This window comes from Egretta garzetta, unplaced genomic scaffold, assembly GCF_000687185.1.
Source record: "Egretta garzetta isolate BGI_Z169 unplaced genomic scaffold, ASM68718v1 scaffold573, whole genome shotgun sequence".
NCBI lineage: Eukaryota > Metazoa > Chordata > Aves > Pelecaniformes > Ardeidae > Egretta > Egretta garzetta.
In genome coordinates, this window is record NW_009259180.1 from 591,365 (window position 1) to 611,435 (window position 20,071).

Below are 20,071 nucleotides of genomic sequence, written 5' to 3' on the forward strand. Positions count from 1 at the left end.
TTGTATGCTAATTCTGCGCTTCGGCCATTTGAGGTAAAATGTTTACCTATGTCTGGAGGGCTTTTTTAATATAATGAAGGAATTTGTTAGTATGAATTCTTATCTTGAATTGTTGTTTACATTTTTCATCCACTCATTTCTTCTTTTACTTTATGAAACGTGGTCTGTCGTGTATTACGACTTAACTAATGTTTTATGTAACACTGCTCCTATGATAATGTAAATAGTAAAATAGTGTGCACTGAACCTCATATTAATAGAGAACTTGTTATGTTATTTGGAGGCTATTCCTTTTGAAGTTATTCTGTGAATGGTGGTTTGGAACTCAGTAATAATATTTTACTTACACTATAAAACTGACTGCAAAAAGTCAACTTAGTATTTTAAAGGATTATGATTTACTAATTTTGTTTTTGTGTACTATAGGATATGTTTTGGAGTTGCAGACAAAGTATCTTTGCTGAAATGAAGAAGAAATTTTCACAGGTAGACAGATGAAATGAACTTTATAAAGTGATAACCAAGATACATAGTAACAGCATGATGCTGTAGCTTTTGTTTATTTCTTAACATGAGCATGAGCTATTGAATTTTTTGTGCATGCTCTAGAATATGAAGATTATGTACCTATTAAATGTGATCTTAACAACAGAAGCTTCAAACTGACAATGGGTTTATATGATTTTATGCTGGTGTGTGGGTTTTTGGCCCTCTGTAGCTTTCCATTAAAAAATTGAATTGTGTAGCTGTCCTAATATATCAGATTATGTAATGATTAAAAGTTTTGTGTTTACTTTGTGGACTCAGTTTGATAACAGTCTGTCAAAATAATTGAGAGGCTTATCGCTAGCCTGTATTGCCTTTTACGCTATTTTTATAGTAAAGTAGCCACAGACAAGATGTTTGCATTGTTGTCTGACAGTTCAGATGGTATATGTGAATGCTTGCCATCAACAGAATTGGTCTGAGGTTATTTTTGCTTTATCTATTTACTATGAACAACTTGAAGCAGTGGCAGCATGAATGATGGCTTAATACCCTTTGCTGTACTAACCCTGAGTTAAACGAATTCAGTCTGTCAGAATTACATCTGAATAGGGGAGAGAGGATTTGTCAGACATGGAACATCCAGCAACCCAACCAGCAAATCTTCTGTAATCTTCTATAATTTGTTCGCTTAATGTTATTTCCATCCGTCAGATACTGTGTGTCTAATTATTTTCACTAGCAGCTCCAGTTTAAGTCACAACTGATTCACTGTTGAAGGTAGTGGAGAAAGTGTAAGAGGAATTGAATTTATAGGTATCTTCTGCAGAGAGGAAGGGAGTTAAGGTGTTGGTAATGTAAAGGCAGTAGGACAACAAGGAATTGAGTCTCTAGTCTTCTATTCCTGACATGCTCATACACAGTAGCAGGCCAAGTTGTAGGATCAGTGGGAATCCTTAAATATGAGTTAACTTACATTTTCCCAGATGAAGCTGTATGAATAGCAGCAAATGCCTCTTTAACCTCTCTGCACTGTTCTGTAGAGGAGGGTGGGCTTGTACCCAGAGCAAGCCTCTACCAATGCTGGGGAGTCTGGGTCATAATTGTAGGTTGATCTTAAGAGTTTGTTGAATTTTAGCTGCTGCTCATCTTCTCTAGAAAAATCAAGGAAGTAGACTACTGAGTTGGGCCACAAGTTTCATCTTCTCTCTTGTAACCACACAATGAAAGAGACAAATTGTATGCTTGTCACTTAGCCAAAAAAAAAATCGGAGAATAAAGCTGTGCTGGGAAATTTAAAAGACAGAACCCAGGAGAATTCATCTCTGGTGAAATTTAATTTTAGTCTACTCAAGTACAGCCGTGTGTGTCTGCAGGTGCTGTGGATGAAAGTGAGGGTATAATATGTCAAAATCACTTTGATTTCTAAATTGTGTATGCTTCTTAATGTGTGGTTAATGTTTCAGTAATAGTTTTGTCTGTCGTCTTGGGAAGTAGTTCATAAACCTAAAATTCTCCAGTAAAGATGAAATATATGAAGTGTTGCAGATTTGCTGGAAACGATGCCTTGCATCTTTTTGAGCATGCAGTTAATGAAGATTTCCACACGGGACATTATACTTGATAAACTTACAGAAAGGCTTACTTTAAGTCTTAATTAAAAATCACAGTCTAAAGCAAACTATCATAATTTGGGGGGTGGTGGTTTTATTTGCCCTTCTGTGACAAATGTTTTCTGATGCTGATAGGAATAGATGCTGCAATCAGCTTTGTATTTTATAGTTGAGTGAAGACTGTCAACTGATCTTGAAATTTTGTAAAATTAAGGGATGCAGCATCAGCTAAAATGTTTTGATTCCTTTTTAAAAGATTGGGTGATGTACAAGCTCTCATAAGGGACTAGCCCCCTTTAGTGGTGGTCATCTATGTTGTGAGGCCAGTTTTGTAGTTATACAAGGGATGCTGAAGTTGTTCTTTGTAGTTCTTTATTCTCTAGAAGATGCTTATGATATGGTTGACAGTTTTAGCATGAACACTGTTCTTGCTATTTGTTAATGTTTTTATTCACTGAAAATCATGATAGTGCTGCATGTCGCTTTTTGCCTTTTTAGATGATGTGCCCTTTAGCCACGGACTGAGATTTGGGTGCTCTGACATGCATTACTAATGCTTTCTGTGTGTTATGAGTTGAAAAGGCAGAGTTCTTGGGGACTAATCAGTTTACTGACCTGATGCCTTCTTGTGTGGTCTGTATTTAAATATTACTTATTCCTGGTTGTTCTACAACTTTGGATAATTGAGAGAACTAATTGATTGTGCTTAGATCTTTGACTTCCTGGGTTTTCAGTGTTGGAAAATGCCATTTTCTTGGCTTACCTGGGTCCATAAAATTATATCACTATTCCATTGCCACATTTATTCAAGATTGTGACTTTTCTGATTTCAGATATATTGAAGTTGCTCTTTAAAATCTCTTTACTTTGGCTAGCAGCCATTTGGCATTGTTAATTTTCTCACTCTATTCAGGCAGAAGAATTTCTCCTGTGATTCGTGCAGCAGTGAATTTAGTAGAAGAGAGTTGGTGGCTTGATTACAGAACTTTTTGTTTAATGGTCAGCTTCCAGGATTATTTGGAAGCTTGCAGTTCTTCTGTGTTGTATTCCTAAAAATCACAAAAGCTATACTTGTGTACCTCAGCAGGAGTTATGATCATATCAAAGCAAAATATGAGCTTGAAGTGGTGATTTGAAACTCTGTTCCTGATTTGAAGCAGTCTTCTACCTGCTTACTGGCTGAAATATTGTGCAGAACTTGGGCAGTTTATGCCTCTACACAGTGATCCACCCATCCAGATTCCTTCATGTTCTATAAAAATGGAGCTTGTTTTTACGTATGTTTTCCAAAATTGGAAGTTTCTTAATTTTTAGGAATGCTTTCAAAAATAAAGTCCAGTTTTAGGATCCTTAGGTTGTAAAAGTATACCACATTTTACTGGTGAAGTCTCATTTTGATTTTTCAGTTAAACTCCAAAATGCTCTTAGCTTTATTCATGAATTGTTGCCTGCTGTCATTTCAGGTGGAAAGTGCTGCTGAGGAACCCAGGGTGCTGTGTATAATACAAGATACCACAAATTCCAAAACAGTAAATGAGCGTGTTACCTTGAACCTGCCAGCTTCCACACCACTTAAAAGGCTGTTTGAAGATGTGGCTTCAAAAGTGGGCTACGTGAATGGAACTTTTGATCTAGTGTGGGGAAATGGAGATAATGTAACTGATACGGTACGGCAAAAGTGCTTTTTGTTTCCTTGTGATAGCAAATCTTCACATTATAGAAAAGTGCTATCTGTATTGCACAGTGCTTATTCAATTCCTGTAAAAAAAGTGTTCTCATTTAATTCCTGTAAAAATTTGTAGTAGGTGGACCAGAGCAGACTGACACCACTATTTTGATTTGGCTAAATTTTATTTTGTATTATATCCACATTTTAGTCTCAAAATATGTTCTTAATTGATATATGTATTTAATCATTAAACAAAAGAAACTAATGTGGTCATTCAGATGTAATTCTAGTTTTTGTTAATCAGTATGTGTTTTTAATAATACCCATGATAATTATTCTCCTCTGTTTCCTTTGGTCTTGTTTGAGAAATGTTGTCTTGTTAACAGAAGCATGCTGTGTAGTGACTTTCCGTGTTTCTTACACCTGTTTGAATTTATGATACAAAAAAATTGTGATTAATATCACTTCTATACTTCGTTGTAAATTGGTGTTGGGTTTAGTTAATTTGATTTCTATAGATGCACCTAGAAAACTTGGTAAGATTCCTTAAGAAATAGACATTACTTTATTTCAGGTCTTGTTTATGCTTGCTGAACAACTTTTTATTTTAAAAAAAGTGTATGCAACCTATTTAGGACAGTAGATGGCTTGATGTTTTGCAAGAAACTTGTAGAACAGTGTCTAGACTCCTGAATAGATTAACCAACTTCTAAGTATTAAACTGTACTGTAATACTTAATTTACACTGTTTCTTAAACTGTTCCCAAGTTCTTTCAGTATTGATGATGAGTATGCTTTGTTTATACGTGATAATTATTTATTTTCATTTCATCTTAGTGTGTCAGAACCTACATCAAGCAATGTACTTGGACGGAATCTGTTCATTAAGTAAAGATCGGTTTTTAAAAAAAAAGTGGGTTTTTTTTGTTTTTTTTACCAGACTCCAATAGATCAGAACAGTGACAAAACTATTCTTGATGCTGGTTTTGAGCCAGGGAAGAAGAACTTCCTGCATTTGACAGACAAAGATGGTGAGCAGCCTCATATGATGCCGGTAAGTAAAATCTTCACTCAGATACTTAAGCTATAGTGTTGGGGGAGAGAGACGTATGTTCTGTGTATTGCTCTGGTAAGATCAGAAAATGAAGTAAAATTGGGCTGTGTATTTCATACAGTAAGCTTCTTCAGGAGCCTTCTCAACAGACTTTTAGACTACTTTTCTACGCTTCTAGGGTTTCTCCTGAGTAGGACCAATTCATTAGTAATAATTTGCTGTCATTTTTTATTCATCCTTGTCAAATATTTATGGAATGCTTTGCTATGAGTAATTTTCTAAGGTTATATAATTAATCTTTGACATATTTAGAGGTAAGTCTTAACAATACGGGTTTAATCATATACCTAATCCTTTTCCTCTGGGTGTTTGAAAGCAGTATTAGGCCACTCTGACAGAAGTCTCAGAAATGGCAGTCCTGTATCAACAGCAGTTACCTGCTTCCAAATTTACCTTTAAGGAAAAACAAAACACAGAAGAGTTGTCAGTGTTGCTAGAAGCAACTGTCTGCCATAACAAAATACTTGAAATTTCCTATCTCTCAAATATGTGATGCAGTGAAAGATAAACACAGCTGCAGTTTATTTAAATTGGGGATTGGGTAGACTAGTGATATGTTAAGATTTATTATGCTGTTCTCATGTCAGCATAATGCTGGTCTACTTAGCCTTTGTTGTGGACTTAATTATCTGAAAAGAGGAAAAAACCTCCCACGTTTAAGTAATTGCGCATAAGGTCAGAATTTGAGGGTGATTCTGAAAATACTGAATTGTAATTTTTATATGTGGAAAAAAAATCTTATTTGGTATTTCAGTGCAGAAAACTTGAGACACAGGAGATGCTAAATTGCAGACTTGCTTGTTCTATGCATTATGGTACTGTATTTGATTATACAGTATTCTAAAGGACTTCCTTTATTTTTTTTTCTAAATTTGCTTCCACTAATGTGAAGAACTATTTCTCAAGGGGTTGACAATTTGGAAGGCAGAATTAAAGTTAGTCAAGCAACTTCTGCAATTTTTTTACATTTGTGTGATATGCTAACAAAATTGATTTCTTTCAAGAAATCAAAAACTTGTAAGTGCTTCAGTAAAAATTTGTTGTCTAATTTTTGCATAAAACTGGTGTATTTATGTTTTTAGGAGGAGTCGAGTACAACAGATGACAGTGCGCAAGACAGATTTATAGGCCCTCTTCCGAGAGAAGGCTCTGTTGGCTGTACCAATGATTATGTCAGTCAAAGCTACTCTTATTCTTCAGTCCTGAGCAAATCTGAGACAGGTATATTGTTCTCTTATAAAGGCAATGCTAATTCATAATTATTTTAGTATACTTTCAAATAGCAGCACTTTAAGATTTTTGAAATAAATTGCAATTTATATTAAAAACCACCCACATCACTACTGCATTTTCCATTATCTTTTCTACAATATTGTCATATCACTTTGGGAATAGAAGAGCTGTATCCCATTCTTTTCTTACTTGTGACAGTGCAATTCAGACTCACGGTCGGGGGCTCTCCTTTTCAGTATTAATCTGCTGCTGTGTCCCTGGTTGAGTAGTCAGGATTGTATTACCAGAAAGTATTTACCAAGCTGTGTGTTCACTCACAGCTTAATGAGTACTTGATACTCTGTTACAAAGGGGCTGTTGTCAAATCTCTGCACTCTGCCTGTTAACTAAAGTCTTCCTTCTGTAGCCCCTGGTTGCTGTTTCTCTGGCTGCACCATGCTTCCCCAAGAGGTTCATCCTCGGCTGTCTGGCTTATCACCAGCAAGCAGAGACTCCCTCTGGAAGGGAAGTGCAGCTCTGCCTCGCAGTCAAGTGCCAGGGCAGGTCCTGGGAGGCTGGCTGGGTTCCTCTGCTGCGCAGGGGGCAGGAGAAGACAGCAAGTTACAGCTCAGTAATGAGACAAACTCCTGATACTAAATTTGTTGAGTAGACACAAAGAGGACACCAATTGGTGCATGCTCAAGATTTTTTTTGAGAGATAAACTTTATCTGCCGCATACCATTTTTTCATTTAATATAGCTATGAAAAGATGATCTGTATAGAGTGGAGTAATAAATAAAATAGACATGTTCTAACTCAGTCTCTTCAAAGAAAATGCCTGTGTTTTGCATGGAGTAGCTGCCTTTTCATTATGAATAGGGAACTGAGTTTTTTTTTTAATACTGAACTAAGAGCTTCAGAGTATAAATAGGTGTATTTAATTTCTTTATTACACTGTGCTTCAGTATGTGCTGCTTACTTATCAACTGTTGTTAATATGTATTATGGAGAAAATCTTAATGAATATAAATAAATAATTCCCGTTTCAGCTAATAAAAATGACGTGATTTTTAGTAGCTGTTTTAATTGGTTATTATGGGACAAGGTTTTAGATACATGCGCATGGATGCCTTAGGTTTTTTTAATTTATAGTTCTGAGATGATAGTACAAACCAATATTTGTATTATAACTAGGATATTTTTAGTTGACATAAGGGAATAACTAAGCTAGTATACAGTTGTTTCTTACCAAATTCTAGATTCTTATGTAAAATATTTAAATTGACTATTAAAATATTTAGTTAACCTGTGTTTGTGCAGTATTCAACATTAAATATTGGTTATCATTGTGAAACATAATTCATGATCACTAAAATAGCTTTGTGTCATTCAGGGAAATTATTTCTGTTGTGTAAACTGTTACTCTCTATTGCTCTTGGAAGTGAGCAACTATAGTATTCCCTCAATTTTTATATTGCAAATAACAATAAATGACAACAGCTGGATGCAGGTCCTAAACATTATCACAAAATTGTTTCCTTGTCTAATGTTTTAATTCTTAAAATGATTTCTCATCTTTTTGCATTATTTCCATCTCATTCTTGTATTTTTAGGTTATGTGGGGCTAGTAAATCAAGCAATGACTTGTTACTTGAACAGCCTTCTACAAACACTTTTCATGACTCCTGAATTTAGAAATGCATTATATAAGTGAGTATATATAATCAAAACCTGTTCTTAAATTTGTCCTGGTATATAACGGTAGGAGACACTTTCAAATTCCTCCTGTCAAAATTTCCTTGTTTAGGTACCGAAAAGTGTACTTGAAGTCAAGCTGGATAGACTATTATAAGTGATGTTTGCTTAAAAGCTTCTGATTTTTAGTAAAGTACTAAGATATGTTATTCCTTGTGGCATGGATGAGGTTTTTTAAAGAATTTGGCCCATCTTGAAAACTTAAAACTTGAAATTAAATTCGATACTAAGTGCAGTTCATGTCTGTATTTATGCAGTGAATGGCTTTAAAGTTACTTCATTCGTTTGTGTTAGGTTTGTACATTTAAAGAATAGTATTATCATTTACTGCAGAAATGGAAAGCAATTCTATTTGACTTTTCCCAAGAAATAGAGCTTCAGTTAACTGCTGTAATCTGGCAGACCTCTTGAAATGTAATAAATGCTGATTTAAATGCCTTTGAGTAATGTTTTCAAAGCATTTTTAATTGTCAAATATCTTGTGTTGTGAATAGGTGGGAATTTGAAGAATCTGAAGAGGATCCTGTGACGAGTATCCCCTACCAGCTTCAAAGACTGTTTGTTTTACTGCAGACCAGCAAAAAAAGAGCAATTGAAACAACAGATGTTACACGGAGTTTTGGATGGGATAGTAGTGAGGGTAATATGCAGCGATTAAGCTTGCATGATTTGCTTCAGCAGCTGCCTGTGAGGGGCCTAAACTGCTGTCGAAGGGGGGGGAAAATGCTGGAATAATTGAAAATAATTACTAGAACCCACCTTGTTTCAGTGGAAACAAAATAGCCTAAATGGATACTTTGTTGTGGTGTGTGTTTGACTTTTAAAGAAATTATGTCTCTGAGTTCTTGGCTGTTAAAGTAAAAAGCATTGTATTTTTGTAATTAAGCTATCATTACAGTTGTTAATTGTTTCTAACGAAGTAGCTCTTTATTAGAAACTTGCATCTGTTTTGAATCACAAATGTCAAATGCACATGTTCCACTTAAGTAGAAAATAATATGGATAATTCCATAGAATCAAACACTGTATTTGTCTTTTTCACACTTATGTAGTGTAATTTTGCCCCATAATCTGCTGATTTTTCCATGGAGTGATCACATGATGGTAAGGAGTTGGATTTCAGTGTACTTAAGCTTACAAGGAAAAAAAATTAGAATTTTAGAGACTCGGCGCACAGTAGGAAATGAGTCAGAACCAGTTAATCTATAAGTATGCATATTAGCGTTTCTGTATCTTCTACATATTTTTGCTTATGTACATGATTCTTCTTTATGCATAAGCATTGTGAGCAAGCTGGCTGCTTACTTTTTGAACTTAACTTGAGAGGCAGCTGCTTGTGAAATTGAACACTGGCCCAATAGTGAATAATGTAGTAAACAATAGGTACAGACTTAAACAAATTGGTAGCTTTTTAGGAAATATTCTTAGGCTACAGTCAGTATTCAGTATTAAAACATCTCTTGTTTTAATTAAGACTAATTTAAATTTCTAACAGCATGGCAGCAACATGATGTACAGGAGCTTTGTAGAGTCATGTTTGATGCTTTGGAGCAGAAATGGAAGCAAACAGAACAGGTAATTGTATAAAAACTTTTCCGTTGTCAGTGGTGTGGTATTGTGGGATTTTGATGGGTTTCTTTTAAGGATGATTGTGAAAAATGTTAAGGGAATATTAAATACAGGTTATTGGAAGTCTGCAGTAGTTTTTCTTGTTTGATGCAATAGTTAAGCTACTATAATGTACAACTTCGAGAGTGTGGTGCCAATGTTGTCCTCCCTCAGTTAAAAGGGGAGTATTGTGAACTCTGGATACTAAAGTCTTTATCTGAAGCACAGAAAGTGATTGTATAACTTCTCTTCTGTGATAGCTTCCTGGCTGTCAGTATTTATTAGGCTGTTGCAGCTCAAGCCCACTCTTCTAATGCAGGAAAAAGATAGGAATACATTCATAACACATGCTACATTCTGATACGTGGCCAACTTGTTATAGACCAATTTCCAGATTTGCAGATTGGCAAATACTTCCTCTTTCTGCACCTACCTCTGGAGGTACAGGGGAGGACTGCAGTATCAGTCTGTTAACAAAGTCTGCAAGATCAGGCTTGTTTCTAAAACAAACTTCAATTTTGGTAGTTTTGTTGTCGTTCTTAAGATGTGACCATAAAGTATACTGTGAAACTTGTATAACTTGGTTTGTGAAGCTCATTTGAGAGGTGTTTTGTGCAGTGCTGGGGCAGGGGAAAACAAGAAATCAAACAGAGGGTGTCCTGCTGGGGAATGGTATTCTAAATATGTAGCTGTGCAATTAAGATTTAATACAGGCATTTTCTTGTAGAACTAAAGAAAGGAAATGTGTTCTGTTTCATTTGTTTAAAGCTCTGTTGACTATCTGTTTCAGGCTGATCTTATAAATCAACTGTATCAAGGCAAACTGAAGGACTATGTAAGATGTCTAGAATGCGGCTATGAAGGCTGGAGAATCGACACTTACCTGGATATTCCTTTGGTCATTCGGCCGTATGGCTCCAACCAGGCGTTTGCTAGCGTGGTGTGTACTATTATGCTGACTAATAGTGCATCCATACACACATAGAATACATAATGCGACAGTGGTATAATTTGTTACATGGTAAGTATCATCCTAGATACTCCATCTTGGGGTGTTCGTCTTTGTGCAGTGAACCAGCTAGCAAGTTCTAGAAGATTTTTTTTGGCTTTTTGGTTTATTTTTTGTTTTGTTTTTTTCTTTTGCCCTTCAATGAGTCCTACTGGTGCATGTATAAGGGGAGGGGAAATGCAACTTTATTGCCTTAGGGCTGCAGTAATCAATTATTTTCTTCATGATAAAATCTTCAGCATTTACCTGAGATATTTTTATGAGATCACTAAGTTTTATTTGGGTTGTTCTCTTTATTGAAACATCTGCTAAATTTTCATAGCTTTGTTGAAAATGTTAGTGAAAGAACAGAACGTTGACTTAGAATTTTTAGTTTAATTGCCATGTTGTTGCTGTGCTTTTTAAAGTTCAATTTTCAAATGCCATATTCTTTTAACAAGCGATTTAATGATAATAAAAAAATCGTATCGTACATCAGTGTTCTTGATCACTCTTGCTCCAGCATTAGATGTTGGCAAGCATATATATTGTTTAATAAATCTGTGGAAGTTTTTTTGCTTTGTTTTTTCGACCCCCCCCAAAAAGAAGTGATAATGAACTATGAAATGCCACTGTTGTGGCTTAAAATACCTGTACTATGGAAAAAGTGAGAAAGAATGAGAAAAAATTGAACAAGTCTTTCAGTAAAGGTTGTTTTAAACAAACACTTGTTGTTTAATTGGCTTACCAGGATTATTTATTGCATAAAAAGTATTTTTCCTTTTGTATTTAGTATGCTGGCAATATTTTTTAACCACTAATAGTCTGTAATTCTTAACAATAATTCTGTTAAGAATTGTTAGAATTAGGTTAAACTGCAGCATAGGATCAAAGTACTTCGTATTTTAAACTTTAAATACCAGTCTTGAGAAGTAGTAAAGATGAGGGACATTGATCTCACAAAAAGGATTCAAGATAGTCAAGTCCTTTGAATCCTTTTTAAGATTGCATTAAAACTTTTTTATAACTATCCAGCTAATTGAAGCTGTATTTTGAGCTGCCATTCCATTGATAGTTTGATGATTCATGTAGATGGCTGCCCTTTTCACCTTTTATAACTCCTTTCTAGAAATACGCCCTAAACTAAAATTTTTTTGTTGTAATTTTTATTCAATAATGAGATTTTTCTGATCTATTAATGAAAATTATTCAGTTCATGTAGTTGTATTCTGCATTTAACAATGCACTGTACATGTGTCAAATGGAAATTTTTTTGTTTAGTAGAGAAGTCTATAGCAGAATGCTAAAAAAAACCCCCTTTATTTGTAAAAATAGAAAGCTCGAACAATTAAGAACTTAAATATCAGATTACTTTTAGTAGTATTTGATATTTCTGTAAATCAGCATTTACTGGGTTTACTACATTGAGGAAAATAGTTTTAAAGTTTTTGTTACACAGTTACATGGTTGCCATTTGTACTGATGCTTCAATTTTTGAGCTTTTTAAATTCATATTCTGATTATATTTAGTTGATTCTCCTCCCTGCATTTGTATTATCTATAGCAGATGTAATTTTTAGTTTTGTAGTGTTCAACAGTGGGGAGATATGGAGGATACTTGCTTTTGGAGAAAGGAAAAATCGCCTGTTTCTAAATGGAATTCTCTGAAGGTAGTATCCTCCATTGATCCATAGATGATGGTGATTTAGTAGGTGTAGGTAAAAGGGTATGAGTGACAGATCAAAAACTTCACACATGCGCTAATAGGGCTTATAGAAGGGAATGTAAAACTTTTTAGACCTTGCTAGTCAGCTCCTGAGGGAACTTGCAGCAGGCGACACAACCCAAGATAGGGGATCTAAGGAGGATACTACCTTCAAAGAACTCTAGTTAGAGGTAAGTGATTTTCCATTGCTTTCTAATAAGAGAGAATGGATGTGTGAGCTTTAAAGTTAATCTGTAGAATGCCACATAAATTGTATTATCCCACTGTTCGACATTGTGTACTACCAAAAAAAAGTAGATACCTGAAATGTTGCATTTATCTATGACTGTTTATGTATTACTTCTTAAATATATGGGAACATTGAAGAACTGGGAAGGATAATGTTATGCTTTCTTTATTTCATAATATGAAGTAATTCTGAAATTCTTCAGTATCGTTTTAAGGTTTGTGTTTTGAAATTTTTTTTTTTTCCTGGTTGCCTACTCCATCCCCCAAGTTCATGTAGTTAAGACTACATAGCTATAAACTTATTAGGGCATCTCTGGGGCACTGAGATCTTTCAGTATGTATCTCAAGATACGTACAAGTTTCTGAAAAAGTACTTATACTATCTGTATTGTTTGGGGGCATGGTTTAAAAAAACCTGAATCAGTCTTTTCTTGAGGTCAGCAGAAAGAGACATAAAAATATATAGCTTATTTCAGGGAGGTAAACAGGAGCAGCAATTCACATACTGATTTTTGTAGTTGCTAGTATATTTTGTATAGACGCCTGAATTTGACAGCATTAGACAAACTAACAATATTTCTTTGGCTGCAAAACATAAAATTTTGCAAGAACAGCTGAGAGAAGAGTGGATGCAATGGGGAACTAGATGGCATGCTGAAATTATGTTACTAGAAAACAGTGGAAATTGCTTTGTCATACCAGAAGACTACTAATATTACAAGTATTCTGGAGATGTAGCAAATACAGTTCTGTTTCATTAAGTGTTGTTAGTTTTCACCATCTTTTGTATGTTAGCTTTTCTTTTGAGGGTGTATCTATGCATATAAGTAGACCTTTTTTGGGCAGAAATTAATTTGGACTTCTGCATGAACTTTGTGGTGTCGTTGCCAAACAAAAACTGTTGAAGGCAGTTAGAATATGGATGATGTGGTATATACTTTTTATAAGCTAGCTAGCCTGGTAGTAGCAAGGTCTTGTATTTTCAGTTGAGCATATTCTTTGGACATGGCAAAACTAGACGAGCTCTGAAAATCTGAGATGGCAATTAGTTTCTATTTTTTGCCATGAACAGTTTTGCCCAATGACTATTTATTCTGTAACTTTTCATCAAGGTTCTACTGCTCCTGTTCCAGGTTTTATACAACTGCTTGCAATAAGATATCTGTCAAACTACTGACTGTACCATAATGCATTTTTGTGGAGAAGAGTGTGTTCTAAGTGCCGATCTTTAGCCAGACAATAATAAGTTTGAACTGTTTAGTAGGGAATTTTAGTATGCTAAGTGTTATAGATCTCATAATCAGAATATTAAAAAATGGATATACTCTGAACTTGGCTGGACAAGGCCCTGAGCAATGTGCTTTAAGTTGCTTTGAGCAGAGAGTTAGGATCAGATGATTTCCAGAAGTCTCTTTCAGCCTATATTGTGCTTTTGATTCTGTGGACTATAAAAAAAAAGCTTAAATAGCCTTTGTCATACTAATCTATTGCTTGATCTTTTATGGTATATTTTGAAGTGTGCCTGTGTTGGGAATGTTGGAAATGCTTAGTAGCTCTAGACTACATAGTAGTTACCTCTTTGAAGATAACTTCAAAAGTAACATTTACTCTAAAAGTAGAGTTGCACAAAAATGGGGGATGTCATGTGATAGGTTGTGCAGTGTAGAAGCTTTAGCACTGCTTTTGCTGAGTAAACTGTCAGAGGAGAAAATGAACTGCATTAGAATAGGAATTCTATTAAGAAACATCCTTATCAGCAGAACTAACTTTGATGTAAAGATTATATAGGAGAACAATGGAGGAGGCATAAATGAGTAAACCTGAGGAACAGCAGTGTTCCTTATACAAGGATTGAAAAATACACATATACTCATATGGCTCAAAAATAATGGAATTCTCAACAGTTTTAATCAGGTTTTTTTTTTTTTTTTTTTCAAAGCACAGCTCGTTACATATGCTAAGCAGTGAAACCACAGGAGTAATGTAATAATACTTCATTCAGTTTTGGGGGGTCTGAAGGATCATCACTTTTTTCCATATATAAATATTTATAGTATATTTCCTTGTTAAATTGCACATCACATGAGTCTACATAAGCATTACATAATCATTTGTGTCCCATCATTTGTATATTCCCATTCATTCATATTTGTGTTGATGCATGATTGCAGCTTTTTTCTTACACTCGAAATACATTTTTATTGTCTTAACTGGCATTTGATTCATAAGAGAGAGTTCTATGTTAATTATGTGATGTGTTCTGTGTTTTCTGTGTTGATTATTAAATTTTACTTTTCATTTTAATAGTTCTGAATATTAATTCCATAACCAGTTCACAGAATAGTCAAAATGCAGTAAACCATTTCTTCCCCTTTCTCCTTAAGCAGGATTATATCTTGTTTAGATTCTTTCTTATATTTTAGAATGAGATTCCTCACATTTCAGTACATAATCTTACTAAACATTAGCTCTTTGTTGCCCTTGAGTAAAAAGCAGCTCAGCCTCTGTAGCATTTAAGAAGTAAATATGTAGACAGTAGTTGAATTCAGACTCTAGAATGTTTTCACGTGTCTCGTTGCCTAAGACCTGTGATTTCAGGGCTGTTCAAAGGCTTTTCTAGCTGGATCCAAAAATGGTGAAGTGAGTTTGGCATATTTTTCATTTGTGAGTAGTTGTCACCTGGAATACAGTCCTTTTTAAAAAGTCCTCTATCCTAGAACAGCAACAGAGCTTTTGTAAAACATTTGTTTTATTATTGTTCTTGCTGCTTCCCTGAGTTCTCAGAAAGAAGAGAGAAGGGAAGAGTTGGAGTCTTTTTTAAGAATTTGGCATATCCTTGATTTCCTCCCAAAGTGTGACTTACCAAACAACATGATTTAGATAGTAATCCTAAGTTCTCTGCCAGCCACATTACAATTGGTGAGTTTACGCTGGCCAGTTAAGCCCCCTCTTACTTATTCAGACTTCAGGCAACAGCTGCACTCCTTCATAAGAGATGATAATTTTTAAAGCATTGTTTCTGTTCATTTTTGCTTTAAACCGAGTGACTAAATATATGAGTGGTATTTGTTTTCACCTCTACAGATGAACAGAAAGCTTCTGGGTTCCACTTTGAGTTTAGAAACCCAAAGCCTATTGGCTTGCAAGGTGACTCTTAAAGGTTTTAACTTCTAAAAATCTCTGGATGAAATTCTTCACTGAACTCACCTCAGTATTCTTAGTGAATTTTCTTTGAACAAATTTGGTCTCAAGTATATACAACTTAAGTGTAATATTGTTCTAAATTATTTTAGGGGGAGGACTAATGATCAGTTTGGTTGTATTTTGAATATTGTTTGCTGTAGAGAGGAGTAAACTAGAAATCATTAAAGTCCTGTATTTAAGCATTAGTCACAGAAGTTTTAGGCAGCTGTCAGAGGACACGTTTCCAGTTATTGGTCAGTTGCCTCATAAGGTTCATGATAGGAAGCTAGTTCTGTCTTTATAGGAGATGGCTATATCTGATTTTCACTCCTTTGGGAGTGAAGCTCAAGTAGGCTCTCTGTCCTTTTCTCACCTTTCACTTAATAGTAATATCTTCGAATGTAGTTTCCCAAGTTCCTTCGTAGAATGGGCCTAAGGCAGTCCTCAGGCAGAGCACTGAGGAACTGAGTAACATTTTGTCCTGTCACCTTCCCCTCTCCCGGTATTTATTGGATGGTATCTGTTGGGAAAAACTCCTTCTGAAATGCAGACCCACCATCTCAAAATTCTGGGAGAACAAGGCCAAAGCAGGGTTAAAAAATTAGTTTTAACAGCAGTTGACTGAATAGACATGCCTAAATGTGATGTGCAAGATAACAGGAGTAAATGTAATTTTATATTTTATGTTTATTAAACCAAAGCAATTTGGATTCATCAAATGCTGAATGAAATACAGTTAGCAGTAATTGTGGTTTGACTGTTTAACCTTGGGCTGGATAGAAAGGTTGGTTTCTCTTTGTATTTTTGTAAATCTGTGTCTGTATCAAAGTTTGTCAATCAAATTTTGGTTGTAGATTTAATTTAAATAAGCTCTATTTAAATAAGCAGTCTCATTGTAAATTTATAATTCTGATTTATATCTACATAGTAAACATTCTTTAAAAATCAGGTAACATCTTTTTATTATTAGGAAGAAGCACTGCATGCTTTCATTCAGCCTGAGATTCTTGATGGCCCCAATCAGTATTTTTGTGAACGATGTAAGAAGAAATGTGATGCAAGGAAGGTAAAGACTGTCCAAATCACTTGCACAAATTACTTTTGGTAAATACCAGTCCTGACAATGGTAACATAATCTTGCCTTTGCTTTGCATTTAGGGTCTGCGGTTCTTGCATTTTCCGTATCTGCTGACGTTACAGCTGAAGAGATTTGACTTTGATTATACCACTATGCACAGAATTAAACTCAATGATCGTATGACTTTTCCTGAGGAGTTAGACATGAGCGTCTTCATTGATGTTGAAGATGAGGTAAAGTGTTTGTTTTCAGAGAAAAGTCTTTGACTTTCTTGAAGTTTCTCATTAAGAAAATTAAAATGTCGGTCTAATAAACCCATTTTAAGAACACTATTCATCTATGTAAAATGTTTTTTAGCCATGGCAATGTTTTAATTTGAAGTTTTTAAATCTGTCCGTGTGGATTTTAGTTATACTGAAAAGGAAGCATGATCTCTAATCACTATAGGGTTTCCATGCTTCCATAAAGAAGCTGTTTCTGACTTCTTGTATCTTTGCGAGTAATCTAAAGGTACAAGTCTCAGGGCTTCTACCTATACTGCAAATCCAGAATGAAACATATTTCTTAAATTTGTGTCTGAATCTGTTTTGGTCACAAGAGGTGATGTGAAGTTTTGAAACTCTGAATGCTGAGGTTAGTCTAGAAAACATTAATGATTAATTCCTTCCCTCTGACTCACAATGTTGTGTATGCTGTAGAAATGAGATTTGTAAAATGTTATTGTTCACTTGCATCCTCTTCTGGCTTTTAACTCTTCTGGTTTTAGCCAAAATTAATGTTGTGCAAGTACATTCACCAAAAAGTATTTAATGCACCTTCTGCATTAAAGACTACATTTATTCCTCTAATTCCATTCCTGAAAACATTATGTCACTCTGCTAGCTTGTAGTGGTATAAGAGGTATACAGCTTTGATATGCGTATGGAGAGGATTTTCTGACTCTACAAACCTTTGGTTTATGAAGCATGCCGTTTAAGCAATGTGATACCTCTCAAAGTGTTACTGGGGGGGGGGGAAGTAAATGAGAACAAAGATTGATCTGAGAGAATAGAACTTGAGATGGATATACTGACTTATACTAAATGAACTGCATTCATACTGTTGTTGATGGCATGCTTTTAAGCTAATAGAGCACTAATCAGTCTTGCTGTAATACCTTGACTCTATTCAATGAGTTGAAATGGAAAAAGATCTTTGTGTATGAAAATATTTCCAGTCAAATCAGTTCTGACTAACAGGGCCGTGTTACAGTAGGATTTGTTGTCTGATATTAGACAGCCATTAATTTAATTGAATTAACTGGTAAATGGAATAGGCTAGTAACAGACACAATCTTGAAAAGTATGAAGCCAGGTAATTACCATTGTTGCACACAAGACCAGAAAATATTGATCTAAGAGGTGAAGACGGTTACTAATAGAAACAAGTCCATTCTTGATGCTGAATTGCAGAGGTCTCTAGGTTTTTGAGGAGTTTCATTGTTTTGCGGATTGGAATTTTTTCATTTCACAAATGTATTGTTATTTCTTGTTCCGTGTAACTTTAAATACTGTATAATACTAGTATGTATGTCTTATTTTTTAAGAAGTCTCCTCAGACTGAGAGTTGCACTGATAGTGGAGCTGAAAATGAAGGCAGTTGTCACAGTGATCAGATGAGCAATGATTTTTCTAATGATGATGGAGTTGATGAAGGAATCTGCCTAGAAAGCAACAGTGCAGCAGAAAGAATTTCTAAAGCTGGCAGTGAAAAGGTACGTTTAAAAAAATAGATCTGATTGGGATGGAGTTAATTTTCTTCATAGCAGCCTCTATGGTGCTCTCTTTTGGATTTGTGACTAACAGTGTTGATAGCACACCGTTGTGTTAACTCTTGCTGAACAGTGTTGCACAGCACCAAGGCTTTGTCTGTATCTCATTCTGCCTCTGTGATGAGTAGGGCTAGGGGTGGGCAAGAGATTCGAAGAGCTGGGACAGTTGACCTGAACTGACCAGAGGGATATTCGGTGCCATATTCCCTACTGTGTAATGTCATGCTCAGCAGTAAAAAGTACGGACTTTCCAAAGTAGCTGTTGCTTAGAGACTGTCTGGGCATTGGTCTGCTGGTGGGAGGTGGTGAGTAATGCCTTTGGAGGGTTGCGGCCTTTTTTTTTTTTTTTTTTTTTTTTTTTTCTTTCTTTCTTTCTTCTTCCTTCACTTATTATCTACAACCTCAAGTTTCTTGACCTTTGCTTTTTCGGTTGTCTCCATCCCACTCAAAGGGAGTAGTAAGTGACTGACTGGGTTGGTGCTTTAGTTGCTGGCCAGGGTCAACCCACCAGAAAGTAAATGATAAAAATATAAGTAATTCTGATATTGGGGGTGAGGGGTGGGAGCGTGTATTTTTATTCAAAGTCCCAAAACTGACACTACAGCAAAGGAAAGCATGCAACTGATTTGGAGGTCACCTGAGAATAAACACAAGGCAAACTAGCTGTCAAGCCATGTTGTTAGCTTTTTGGTTTGGGTGTCTTAACAATGGATGCAGTATGTGCTAAGCATTTACAGAGCATTTCCTCTATATCATCTAAAAATCTTTAATTCTTATAACACTTGTGTGAATCAATATTGTTCAGTTTTATTTTCTAATGTACACCCAACACTTAAGGTATGTCCTTAGTACCCACCCTGTCATCTATGAAAAGAAAAGTTTGACAGAACACTTGAGTGCTGTGAGAGAAAGTAATGCAGAGTGCTGATAAGCACAGAATGGCGTGTTGCTGGTTTGCAATATACATTAAGGGGCAAAAAGTAATCTTCAAGAATGAAGAGAAGGGTGACAGCAAATAAACCTAAACTTTGTAGCTACAGGCAAGTTGGTCATTACTTTGTTTCTGGTGTGGAGATATGTTTAATACCTATCTAGCATAAGAACTCACAAATTCAGAGCTTGTACAGAAAAGAGGCAACGGTAACGCATTAAGCCAGTTGAAAAATGTTTCCATGGTTCTTTTCTTAAGTTCGTTTGGTCTTTCCTCTCTCTCTTCCCTCCAGTGAAAGGGGAAATTCCTCTTTACTCTTATTACATACTCTTGTATAATGTTTAGCATATCAGAGCTCTGATTTTGTTCAGTATCTATTGTAGTAATGCATTTCAGTTAAACAGATCTGTTTTGTAATGTGCCACTATTTATATATTTGGGTTCATGTAATTGTTTTAAGACTTCTTAATACGATAATTTGATTACCTTTTATTAATATATATGACACTTTTTTCTTCTCTCCACAGAGTTCTTTACTGTATGAGCTCTTTTCTGTTATGGTTCATTCTGGAAGTGCTGCTGGTGGACATTATTATGCCTGTATAAAATCTTTTAGTGATGACCAGTGGTACAGCTTTAATGATCAGCATGTCAGCAAGGTAAAATAGT

The 20,071-nt window shown here is 35.2% G+C and overlaps 1 protein-coding gene across 5 annotated transcripts in view; it reads left to right on the plus strand.

Moving 5' to 3' along the window:
* The first annotated feature begins 432 nt into the window (after positions 1 to 432).
* Positions 433 to 20,071, plus strand: part of USP47 (ubiquitin specific peptidase 47) — a 42,092-nt gene continuing 22,453 nt past the window's right edge. Inside the window, exons 1-13 of one of the 5 annotated variants that reach the window (XM_035891258.1) lie at positions 433 to 486; positions 3,563 to 3,766; positions 4,709 to 4,822; positions 5,965 to 6,103; positions 6,522 to 6,710; positions 7,709 to 7,805; positions 8,345 to 8,490; positions 9,346 to 9,425; positions 10,249 to 10,398; positions 16,554 to 16,649; positions 16,742 to 16,894; positions 18,247 to 18,414; positions 19,930 to 20,061. In XM_035891258.1, coding sequence (XP_035747151.1) covers positions 466 to 486; positions 3,563 to 3,766; positions 4,709 to 4,822; positions 5,965 to 6,103; positions 6,522 to 6,710; positions 7,709 to 7,805; positions 8,345 to 8,490; positions 9,346 to 9,425; positions 10,249 to 10,398; positions 16,554 to 16,649; positions 16,742 to 16,894; positions 18,247 to 18,414; positions 19,930 to 20,061 — 1,689 coding nt within the window. In that variant the 5' untranslated portion in view covers positions 433 to 465. Of the gene's footprint in view, positions 487 to 3,562; positions 3,767 to 4,708; positions 4,823 to 5,964; positions 6,104 to 6,521; positions 6,711 to 7,708; positions 7,806 to 8,344; positions 8,491 to 9,345; positions 9,426 to 10,248; positions 10,399 to 16,553; positions 16,650 to 16,741; positions 16,895 to 18,246; positions 18,415 to 19,929; positions 20,062 to 20,071 lie in introns of those variants that run through there. The other 4 variants (XM_035891260.1, XR_004841591.1, XM_035891257.1 and 1 more) reach the window with 4 other exon arrangements.